The sequence below is a fragment of the Populus alba genome, chromosome 1, assembly GCF_005239225.2.
Source record: "Populus alba chromosome 1, ASM523922v2, whole genome shotgun sequence".
Lineage (NCBI taxonomy): Eukaryota > Viridiplantae > Streptophyta > Magnoliopsida > Malpighiales > Salicaceae > Populus > Populus alba.
In genome coordinates, this window is record NC_133284.1 from 6,299,450 (window position 1) to 6,311,656 (window position 12,207).

The following is a 12,207-nucleotide window of genomic DNA, read 5'->3' on the forward strand; positions in this document are numbered from 1 at the left end:
CTGGAAAATAAAATCTAAAATTCCTGTTTCTCTACCACAAATTTCACGTACCATCACGTCACTGTATCACTGGATAATTTCTCAGCACATTAAATAAATACTAGTATAAGTACTCTCTATCTATCTGAGAATTTAAGCACCGCACGGATCTCAAGGCCCGCTACATCAAGAGGAGTTTCTAAAACTGTACCAAGCCTGTGACCACCACCACCGCCACCACCCACAATTTTTTCACCTTGTTATTTTCTTTTTCTTTTTTCACTGTCGGATCTCTTGGAAACTAACTTTCATTAACGAGGTTGAATAGATGAAAGTGTCAAACAGACGCATAATCTTTTTTTAATGTGCTATATGAGTTTAATTGGTTGATGTTAGAGTGTTGATTGTTTTTTTAAAATATTTTTTTATTATTATCATATTAAAATATTTAAAATACAAAAGTTAATTAATTTAAGGCCAAAAAAATAAAAACATTTTTTTTAAAAAAACATATAAATAAATGAGTTCTATGAAGGTGGCTTTAGCGAGGCCTTACTTGTTACTTAAAATAACCGATTCCATGGCTGAATCATTTCATAGCAGGCCAAGTCCTTTCTCGTCATTTCACAATTCAAATTTAAAATTAACCGGCTTCAAAGACAAAGCCAGCGTGGCATTTCAAGAGAGAGGGGGGGGGGTATATCTTAAAATCAATAATTAATTAATATTCTATTCCATCTAATCTAAAATCCATACAACACAGCGAAGAGCTAAAGACAGAAAGAAGACCTTTCTCGTTCTTTTACTAACAACGGATTTTCTAATTAACGGCGTTAGAATCAAGTCTGGACGGTTTCTCAACCTCATCTCTTTCTCATGATCTCGTGTTTGTAGGAACCTGGTCTAGTTTTTGCAACCAGAGTCTTCTCATTTTTTTTACCGGCAGAGAGATAAAAGAAAAGAACAACCTCGCCAATATTCTCACCTTCTGGCGAGAGGTCTCAATCTCGCCGGAGCTTCCGTCTCTCTCCACCGGAGAATCTGTTTTTTAGCTGAAGAGAGAAGATTTGTAAAAAAAAAAGACGAAGAAGTAAAGTATAGGAGAGGTTAACGTGCAATGCAGGGAAATTAAAAGAGAATCAAGGAAGGACGGCGGTGTTTGGTTGGAGGATCTTACACGGCAAAGATGCTATGCTGCTAATAAGATGATGCTTTCTTCCTTCAATTTCCCTTTCCTTTAGCCGTAATTTATTCGATCTCTCTTTTGAATTCTCTCTCTGTTTAAATTCTCTTCTCTCTTCTCTTTCTTTCTCCGCTTTGTACTCCCCCCCTTCCCCCTCTCTCTCTAGGAACCGGAGTCTGTTTTTTCTGCTTAATAATTGAGGTCTGTTACATTTTGTGCTCCAAGCCTCCAACGTGTGTTTTTGTAATTTTTATCCTCTGGTCGGTTATTTTTTTGAGTCCAAAAATGTTCTAGGTTACTCAATTTTGCTAATTCAGGTTAACTTTAAGCTGTTTTGGATCTATTGAAAACTGCACCTGCAAAAAATAGAATTTAATTAACAATTCCGTGTTTGCTTTTAATTATTATTTTTGATTTGAGAAAAGATTGATTGGTGTGAATTGTGAGAGATTATTACAGTAATTATTATTAGTATCCAATGAAGGAATAATTAATTTTGTTTTTGTTGTTTTTTTACTTGCCATAATTGCTTACTTTTCAATTAAGATCTTAAGCTGAAACAACTTGCAGATTGTGCTATTAATGAAATTAATCATCCCTAATCCTTATCATTCTTACCCGTGCTTTATTAAGTTGCCTAGTTTTGCCTTGCTTTGCTATCTCTTACTTTCCAAATTCTTGCCTTGCAGAGTTACATACAAGACTCAGAGATTTTTGTACACAAGTGTTAATGCAACAGTGGGCCGCCCAGATTGAGATTTTTTTTTTTTTTTGTGGGTGGGGGCTTTTTATATAGTCTTGTTTTAGGTATCAATTCATAATGCCATCTGAAATAATGGACTCACAGGGTTTGCCCTCATCATCATTTTTCTCTGAGGATGTTTCTTTTCCAGAGGTACTGCCGGTGCATCTCTGTGTTTCAACCTTTAGTTTAATCATCTATTCGTGTTATCATTTCTGATTCTGTTTCATGGTTAGGTTATATTTTTGTAACGGTTTTTATATTGGCGTAGATTGTAGTGCTTAATTATTATTATGTTATTTTTTTTTGTTTTTTTTTTATGTGGTTTATGTTTGAATTGTTACTGATTGGTTTTGTTTTCTACCCTTGGCAGAGGCTGGTAGGGTTTTGGAAGTCAGACACGATGCCTGATCAACATGGTCAGTATATTTGAGATATGTGTGGGTTTTAAGGTTTTGATTCATCAAATGGACTGCTGGATCTTTTTTGTTACCTTTACATCATTTGAGAACTTGGAATTGTTTGGATAGCAGCTAAGCAGTATGTTGGTCAATTCCTAGGACATACAAGTGTTTCTTTATAGTCAGCCACTTCACAACTCTTTATCTGTCTTCCCAAATTGGGATCTGATTGTTTCTAGATCCTCACTTTAACATCGATTGTGTTGTGTGGTTTGGAAGGTTGGATATATCTTTCAATTCTGTATGTCAGATTGCTAAGAAACCATGTGGACATTAAGTAATTTAATAAGTATCTTGAATTGGAAAAAGAAGAATTAGCTCATTGAGATGACGTAAACTGCTATTAATGAGGTCTATAGGATGACATGCTGTGGCATTATTGAGAGAATAAAGGTTTAATTTTGTGAATGTGGATTGATCGACCTGCCATAGTTGCTAACATGTTTAAGATATTAGTATTCGTTAACAAATATTCAATCATGATCTTCATTTTTGTCACGTGCCTTAATAATCTTACTGAAAATACTTTGATATTTTAGTCTAAATATTTAATCGCGATCTTCATTCTTGTCACGTGCCTTTAATAATCTTATTGAAAATACATTGTCAACAAAGCTGGAACTAGAATTATTGATTTTTCTGGAAGTATGCACTAAATAATTTAGCGAGTGAGTTTCAGGAGAAAGAGCCAGAAGGAAATGTAAATCAGATACTTCAGTAGAAGCACATGCACTAAATAATTCCTTTCATTGAATTTTCTGCTCTCCTCAAAGTGTTTTTCAGTAGAAGCACTGTAGTTCAGTTTTTTGATTATTATAGGCGGGGCTGGTGCCAAATTGAGATTTAATCAGAATTTAAGAATGGATCCTACCATGGAATTAATTATTGGCTCTAAATTCATTACAAACTAGTCTTCTTAGTGCATGATCAATTTGTGGAATGATGTCATCGCTAGGTGAGTATAGCACTTCCACTATGGTAAGTGAGTTTTTTCATGGAGTAGAAACTAATATAATTTGTTTAACTGCAGCCGGGAAATCAGCTGTTTCGACACACCTAGAGAAACCTGTAGCTGTGGATTCGGTTAAATCACTTGAACATCCTCAGCCTTCCCTAATGCGTGACCATAAAATGAATCATAGCTTAGATAAGCATGCAGTGGGAGCAGAGAGAGCATCAAGTAGGTCCTTCACATTTTTGAGACCTGTGGACAATGATCCAGGTACAAGGACTAGTTTGAATGTACAGCCGGCATCTTATTTTTCAGAAGGTTGCGAAGTGAACGCAATGGCACCGCAGCATGAGAATAGTCTCTTCTCAAGCTCATTATCAGAATCATTTAGCAGAAAGAGTAAGTTTCTTCTCCTATTTGGCTTGTTTTGCCACACTTTTTCCACAAAGGCCATGTAAATATAAATTACCCGCCACATGCTAGCCTTTGCCATATCTAGATTTGGTTTCTAGGATGTACTTTCCTTTTGAGATACTGCGAACTGATCTACTGTTTCATGCTCTTGATGCAGTGAGTTTATCTTCAACCAATCCTATATATGGCCATTCTGCTGATGCTATTGCATCTCATTTCGAGGAAGAGGAACCTTTTGAGTCCCTTGAAGAAATTGAGGCCCAAACCATTGGTAACCTTCTCCCTAATGACGATGACTTGTTTACTGGGGTGACTGATAGGGTAGAAAATATTAACCATCCCAGTGGCGGAGATGATATGGAGGAGTTGGACTTTTTCAGCAGCGTTGGAGGGATGGATTTGGGGGATGATGGTTCTGTGGCCCAGATTGATTCTGAATTTCCTGGAGGAGCTTCCAATGGTCAGCTGGGGGCATGCAATCTTTCAATGGCAGGAAAACACCCTTATGGTGAACACCCTTCCAGAACACTCTTTGTGAGAAATATAAATAGCAATGTTGAAGACTTTGAGTTAAAAGCTGTATTTGAGGTATGTGTTTGACTTCATGTTTTAGTTTGCGTTTCACACATGCTATTAACTTGAGCTACTTGTCTTCAAAGAATGTCTCACCCTCTGTTATTATTGTGTATGCTTAATGTGCAGCAATATGGTGATATCCGTACACTTTATACGGCTTGCAAGCATCGTGGTTTTGTTATGATATCCTATTACGATATTAGAGCAGCCAAAAACGCGAGGAAAGCACTACAGAATAGGCCATTGAGACGTAGGAAACTTGACATTCACTACTCAATTCCAAAGGTGGATTTCAATGTTTTTCCTGTTTAATTATAGAGCTATTATTAGTCCATAATCACTTTAGTTTATCAGAATGACGGTCCCATTGTTAAGACTTTTACTCTTTTGCATACATTCTACATTTGTGTACATGCATGAATCCTGTCACATGACTTGTTGATTACTTTTTTCAGGACAACCCTTCAGAGAAAGATTTTAACCAGGGTACTCTTGTTGCATCCAACCTTGATTCTTCTGTTTCAAATGACGAACTTCGTCAGATCTTTGGTGTTTATGGAGAGATCAAGGAGGTGAACTCGGTTGCTGATTTTATATTGCTATTAACAAAACTCTGCAACCTAGGCATGAACCCATGCTGCTCTTGCATTGCAGATTCGTGAAACCCCAAACAGAAGTCATTTCAAATTAGTTGAATTTTATGATGTGAGAGCTGCAGAGGCTGCTCTTTGTGCATTGAATAAGAGTGATATTGCTGGGAAGCGGATTAAGCTAGAGGCAAGCCATCCACGGGGTTTAAAACGGTGGGTATTGTCCAAGCATACTAACTCTGCATTTATTTATTTTTTCCTCACATTCTTTCTTCCTCCTTTTGCTTTATGTTTCTTTTGATTAACTATCCAATTTAGTGGGAGAGTTGCAGAAGTATTTCCTCTCTTTCCATGTTTGGGTGCGATAAAATAGAGAAACATTAGTTTAAGCAGACAGAACCAATGGTTTTCCTGGTTGCATTTACATTTTTGTATATATATTTGCTTCACAACATAGATATGCAAGACCTTCTCCATCCCCCTGTTTGTTACTTTTTGTTGCCAATATTCAAACTTTCAGCTGGTTTGTCATTTCTGCTTAGCTAACCTAGACTTTTCTTTGGATCTCTCGCTAAACTCTAGGTTTATCTTGATTTTTGGCATGCAGTTTATCGCAACAGATTCCTACTGAGTTGGAACAAGATGATTTTGGGCCTTTTGTTCAGCAGATTAGCCCTTCCATTAATTTAACTACTGGATTCTCTGGTATGATTGTTGGAAATGTGATATCCTACTCATTATAGGATAATGCTAATAAGACAAACCAAAGTTAGTGAATTTTGCACGAATAGACACAATGACGGGAGTTATAATATTATGCAACTTTTGGGTCATTTATTTCATCTGTCTGTTCATGTAAAATATGTTAAATTTCACTTGTTATATTCATTTTTATCCCTCGTTAATTTAATAGTCATGTCACTCATGAAGCATTGTTAACAGGAACAATTACATCCAGTGGCATGGATAATGGGCCTATTTTGGGTGCACCCTCTGCAATACAAGCTCCATTTTTGAAATCTGCATTGCATCATGGAATCTCTTCTAGTGTTCCTAACAGCTTGTCCTCACTTTTGAGAGTTGAATCAGCTGGCAATCATACTGGCTTTGCCGAGCTCAGTCACTCACCAGGTCAATTGAAATTTGATATTCAGGGCGTGCCAAATTTTCATCCTCATTCACTTCCAGAGTATGATGGTCTAAATAGTGGTGTTCACTGCAATTCTTCAGGAGCAATGGCTGCAAACATCAATCCAAGGCCACTTGAAAGAATTGATACCCGGCCGTTATCCAAAATGAGCTCAAATGGAAATCCAATTGAGTTCAGTGAAGGAGGTAAGTGCAATGAATATCTTGCTGAAGTTGTCTTCTATTTGTTTTTTATTTATTTTGGTTTTCGTACTCCACATAGCTGGTGGAGCCCAGTGGTGCTGCTAACAATACTGAGTTTTCAGTTGTTTGACTTACAAAAGCCAAGTTTTCAAACTACCGTATCTTTTCCATGGAACTACAGGAATTTCTAGATCAAGGTTAATAGGTTTCATTGCGTGCCTTTGGTTTGCTAGTTTCACTTGCAGATAATGAAAGTTGTGATGTTATCGAAAGATATACATGTTAAATGATTGAGTTCTGTGCTAGAAGAATACTGGTGATTATTTGTTACAATTTCAAATTCTTAATAGATTCATTTATCTGGCCTTTGCTCCATTTTATCAGTTTTTGGATCTGCTCAAAATGGAAGCTGCCCTCTAACTGGGCATCACTATATATGGGGTAACTCCTATCATCACCAGCTTCCAGGCATGATTTGGCCAAGCTCGCCATCGTTTGTCAATGGAATTTCTATTGCTCATCCTGGACCACGGCTGCATGGACCTCCTAGAGCACCATCTCCTATGCAGAATCCAGTTTTACCCATCAATAACCAACATGTGGGATCAGCGCCAGCTGTTAATCCTTCTCTCTGGGATAGGCAACGTGCATATGCAGGGGAATCTCCTGACACATCTGGTTTCCATCCTGGCTCCCTTGGGAGCATAAGGATACCCAATAATTCGTTGCAGTCCATGGAATTTCTCTCTGCTAACATGTTTCCTCATGTTGGCGGAAACTGTCTGGAACTTTCAATGACCCCAAATAATGTTGGGCTCCAATCCCAACAGCAGAGGTCCATGGTGTTTCCTGGCAGAGGCCAAATGATTCCCATGATTAATACATTTGATCCTCTTAGTGAACGTGCTAGAAGCCGTAGAAATGAGGGCAGCATTAATCAGGCTGACAAGAAACAATATGAGCTTGACATTGATCGGATATTGCGAGGGGAAGACAACCGTACAACACTTATGATAAAGAATATTCCGAACAAGTATGTGGTACCTAACTTCAAAACCGTGATCATATTCTGCTTGGTGGCTACTATTTATTTATTGATGGAACTCTGTTTTTGAAGCAGTAACTTGTCCATGAAAGTGTGATGTTTATGCATGCTCAATGATTTTTATATAGAACAAACTTCACTAGACAAGAAATATTTGCACTATGACCACATTTCAGTTAAAAGGTTGCCAATAACTCTTCTTTTCCAGGTTATGATTTAGCTGTGACAATGTGGTGTTGATGGCAGGTATACTTCAAAAATGCTTCTGGCAGCAATTGATGAACATCATAAAGGGTCTTACAATTTCATTTACCTGCCAATTGATTTTAAGGCAAGTGCCCTTTAATTTCAAGGTTAAAGATGAGTAGTGGGAAAACCAAAGTTTCTGTTGATACACTTTCAATCCATATGCAATACCTGACCCTAACAATTTTTGCAGAACAAATGCAATGTTGGGTATGCATTTATCAACATGATTGATCCCAGTCAAATAATTCCATTCTATCAGGTTTGTGATGTGTAAGCTGTAATGTTGTTAATAGATTGCATAAATTACTTTTTCCGCCCTTGTTATACTTGCCATTCCGTTTACACTGCCTACCCAAAATTTTAAGGTGAAAGTATATCTTGCAATAAGATGATAAAGTAGGGGTGGCTAGTGTAGTTATAGGCCACTGGCAATTTTATCCTAAAGGTCACATGCAAAGGCTAAAGCTAAAAGGAAAGTTAAATTATGGCAGGCATTTAATGGGAAGAAATGGGAGAAGTTCAATAGTGAAAAGGTAGCATTGCTTGCATATGCTCGCATACAAGGAAAAGCAGCTCTCATTGCACATTTCCAGAATTCAAGCTTGATGAACGAGGATAAGAGATGCAGACCCATTCTCTTCAATACTGATGGACCCAATGCAGGTGACCAGGTATGCACATCACAGCATGTCAGGCAATTTGGATTTTAGTTACGTGTTTCCATATGGACTAACATAAAACAGAATCTAGAAATGCTGCTAAATGTGGGTGGGATTTTGTGCTGATGTCCATAAAATGGGCTTCAGTCTTGACGTAGAACAACCAAATTACCTCATTTAACGGCAGTCTTAGATAAAAGAATGAAAGTAATTTCATGCCAACCCTGTATTTATTTGCAGGTGCCTTTTCCAATGGGGGTTAATGTAAGAGCTAGACCTGGGAAACCCCGAACCATCACCCATGAGGAGAATCAGCAAGGAAGCCCATCAGATCTGGCGGGTGGGGAGGATTCTTCAAATGGGGATGCTTCCTCAGGTTCTGGAAAGGAGTCTGATTGAGCAAGCCACTTGTTTTTGAGGGCGCTAACCTTGTAGGAATGAGTAATTTAAAATCGGTACCACTCCAAGTCCTTATGAATGATGTTGGGGTGCCTGATTTAAAAGAGACCTTTTTTGTTTCAGCTTTTGAGAAGTTTCTTAAACATTTAGGGGACATAGCCAGACCTAAGGTGATTTTCCAATTTTATTCTGGTTTTCATAAAATTCTGAACTCGTTAGGCAAGAGAAGCATCTGGTGGAGCTTCGAAATTTTGGATGTTGTTGAGAGTAGTCCTATATAGATATATATATATACACACATACAACATATGTATAAGAGTTTCTGAGAACTGAAGGGATCTTTTTGTCGTGGTTCCAGAGGCTTCTGTATTTTCCCGGGTTTTGTTTGTTTTTTGAATGTATGGCTTGGATCCCATTTGTAGTTTTTCGCTGATATATACCGACGTCAGGGAGGAGCTCTGTTTTGGAAATTTTGAGGTGTTCAACTAATGATGTCGTTTTACCATTATTGCTTATTGATAGAGGCGTGTTGTGCCCTTAACTTTGTGCCTATTCTTTTCTGGAAACCACACAGTTTTACGGCCTCACATGCTGTTTATTCGTATGTGTTGTGATATCTTTTATACCTATGAGTGTGATACAATAAAGGAATTCTATTCAGCAAGTACGTGTAGGTTGACCTATGCTTGCGCCCCCTGTTTTTGTGCTCTAGATCTCGGAATAATGTGTGAATTTCTTTTGCTATTTAGCTGGGAAATTTTGATGGTAATCCCGGCTGAGGTTCCTGCAACATGTAATGAATTTGCTTGATATTAAAAAAATAAAAATAAATTGGAAGCCAAGGTGAATTCACTGCTCCTAGACACAGATCACCGCAATAGAGTAATTATTATGTTGCTATTTCAACAAAAATTCAATGATCTTGCTAAACCAATATGGTATTTTTCATGGGATTTATTAGTTATTATGAAATTGATTGGAGATAATTTAATCTTTTAAAAATATATTATAAAGATTATATAACTTTTAAAAGTAAATTTTGGTAAAAGGTTGATCAAAGATAATTTTTATATATTTTGGAATCAAAGTGTAAAGACTATCATATCATTAGAAGCAAAAATTCAAACTTGCAATTAAGGGCACTTTTGCATTTTCAAATTTAATTTCTAGTAATTAACAAGTTGTCTAGGGAGATATTCGATCTTTTCATAAATATAGATATTATTTTAAAAAGAAAAGTGGTTGGCATGTGTAGACATAAGCATTACTAAGGTGTTGTCTCATGTGCAAATGCTGACCTCCACGATAGTTTTTGAAGCGTTTTGCCGTAATCTTCTTGGAGGTGTGGTGCATACACAACGACGTAGTGGTTGAGCTCTCATGAACTTTTATGTTTTCTTCTCTTTTTTTTCCTTGCCAATATATAAAGGTGTCATTTTTTTTTTTTTATCAAATTTGATCATCATTTTTTTTATTGTTGTTTGTTTTTATCATTTTTCTGATCAAAATTTGTTTTCAATTTCATCCCTTAATATTTGATTTCAAATTAGTTTTATATAAAATTCCGTTTTCATTCTTTTTATTGCTATTTCTTTTGTTTGAGCCCTTTTTATTGATTTTTTTTAATCAATTTTATCCTCTAATATTTTATTAATTTAGAGTTTTGCTTCATTATGTTTTAGGGTTTGCTTTTCTTGGGGTTAGTCCTAGGTTCACGATCAAGGTCACATATTTTGAAGGTTAACATGGGTTAACTTTGGTTTTTTTGTCTTTTTTAAAGTTGATTTTTTTTCCCTTCAACATTTGATTTATTAGAAATTAGTCTTCATGTTTTTTTTTTTCACTTTTATTTTTATGGGGTTATCTTAATCCTATATCCATTGTGGCGAGGCTAGTAGGCTAACATAGGTTGACATTGATCTTTGTCTTTCACTGTTTTTCAATTTTTCCCTTAAGAATTGGGTTGTTTAATAATTAAACTTCATAGTTTTACTCAGTTTACTTTCGATAAGAATACCTTTGTATCACGATCAAATTGCATATTTAACATGCTAACCAGAATAGACTTGACTCGGGTTTTTTAATTTGTTTTACGTTGTGAATGTTTTTGGTTATTTTATTTATTGTTGTTGTATTTTTTTATTTATTTTATTTAAATTAGTCAAACTCATTAAATTCAGTCGAGTCAATGATCCAAGGCTCATATATTTTTTGCTTTTTTTATAAACATTTGTGTTGCCTTGACATCATTTTTTATATGTTAAAAAAAATCTAAGTTGACTTGCAGCCTAGCATGGAACCCTTGTTTAGTAGTACCTAAAAGAACTAAAAATGTTTCTAACCGTATCACCATTACTAGTTTACCGGGTTATGAACCTGTTATCAAGAAATACAATTCTTTTTTCTCTCCTTTTGTTTTTAAATGCGAGGTAATAATAACAAGAGTTAAATAATGCAGGTAAATCACTATAAATTAAAAGACCTTTTACTATGGATTGTAATAGTAGTTTTAATTTCAATTTCTTATCTTTTCATGAGATATTTCTTTGGCTTTCTTTTTCTTTCCTGACGAATGGGTGGCGCTTGTAACATTAAGAAGGCGTGTGTGATGCTTCCCGATGATCAAATTTAGCCATCCGCTAACTCACTAGATGCGCAACCATACCCTCTTCCACAGTTCTTAGATGTCTCTTTCCTGAGAAGGAACCTCCTCATCCTTTCTTACACAAGCACAACATGTTTTACAACCACATCTTTTAATTATGGTTATTTAACAACACAGACAATTAACTACTTGTAATTATTAAGTTCTGATACACATTCTCTACGACCTCCAACCATGATGATTGATAGCACATAGCAAAAAATATTAGGAATCATTAGGCTCTAATATCACTTGACACATACATAAGCGAAGGATAATAAAGTTGATTGCAAGTGCAAACCATCAAAGACTAAGAAAACCATGATTACGAAGAGACTATCGGAATACTTAATTTTATTCATCCATATCTAACTTGTAAAAAAGCTATTACAACACTTTATATATATAAAAAGAAGATAAAAAACTAGTAATATTAAATAAGAAAAATAAAATAGAAAAACTATTTCTTTCAAATAATAATAAAAAACTAAAAAAATATAATAATGCATAATAAAAAAATAATAAAAAATAACTAAGAGAAATATGTGCTTTTTTTCAAAAAAAAAAAACTTGCATCACTAATGTAATTAAATGAATTTGGCATCCAATTTTTTATTGTCCTAATCCACTTATCATATGAATCTGTTAATTCATTATTAATTGAATTCAAATATAAATTTATCTTGATTATAATCGATAATATAATTTAAGTCATCTCAAGGTAACCAATTAAATTCGTGACCTAGTTCATGAGACTTGGATAATTTCATAAAAATAAAATAATTATGAAGCTCTATTTCTAATAGATCTAAAGTTGAAGGTTGAAATCAAGAAAATAAACTAAATCCTTGAGATCAAGATAAATTTATAGAAATCAAATAAAAAAAATACAAAACTCAATTTTCAAGCAACCTAATATTGAAGGATGCAATTAAAAAAAAATAAAAAAAAAATATTGAGTTGTTGGACGATGAAATTAAAC

At 35.3% G+C, this 12,207-nt stretch overlaps 1 protein-coding gene across 3 annotated transcripts; it reads left to right on the forward strand.

The window, feature by feature from the left end:
• The first annotated feature begins 711 nt into the window (after nucleotides 1-711).
• On the forward strand, nucleotides 712-9,241 carry LOC118042613 (protein MEI2-like 4). Of its 3 annotated transcripts, XM_035050326.2 has the most exons (16): nucleotides 712-1,222; nucleotides 1,852-2,057; nucleotides 2,278-2,323; nucleotides 3,396-3,716; nucleotides 3,889-4,319; nucleotides 4,434-4,592; nucleotides 4,763-4,879; nucleotides 4,962-5,110; nucleotides 5,505-5,602; nucleotides 5,840-6,028; nucleotides 6,128-6,232; nucleotides 6,614-7,262; nucleotides 7,521-7,605; nucleotides 7,714-7,782; nucleotides 8,015-8,194; nucleotides 8,423-9,241. In XM_035050326.2, the coding sequence occupies exons 2-16, from the start codon at nucleotides 1,983-1,985 to the stop codon at nucleotides 8,579-8,581; spliced, it is 2,832 nt and encodes a 943-aa protein (XP_034906217.1). In that variant the 5' UTR covers nucleotides 712-1,222; nucleotides 1,852-1,982; the 3' UTR covers nucleotides 8,582-9,241. The 3 variants fall into 3 exon arrangements, with proteins under 3 accessions (XP_034906217.1, XP_034906208.1, XP_034906211.1); XM_035050317.2 differs by having other exon boundaries at nucleotides 713-1,222; nucleotides 5,840-6,232; XM_035050320.2 differs by lacking the exon at nucleotides 712-1,222 and adding an exon at nucleotides 1,233-1,363 and having other exon boundaries at nucleotides 5,840-6,232.
• The last annotated feature ends 2,966 nt before the right edge of the window (nucleotides 9,242-12,207 follow it).

Excerpts from the sequence above, each read along its gene's own strand:
- LOC118042613 (XM_035050317.2), top strand. The coding sequence starts at position 1,983 with ATGCCATCTGAAATAATGGACTCACAGGGTTTGCCCTCATCATCATTT. Across the intron at positions 2,058-2,277 it reads AGGATGTTTCTTTTCCAGAG|AGGCTGGTAGGGTTTTGGAA; the intron begins GTACTGCCGGTG and ends TACCCTTGGCAG. Across the intron at positions 2,324-3,395 it reads CACGATGCCTGATCAACATG|CCGGGAAATCAGCTGTTTCG; the intron begins GTCAGTATATTT and ends GTTTAACTGCAG.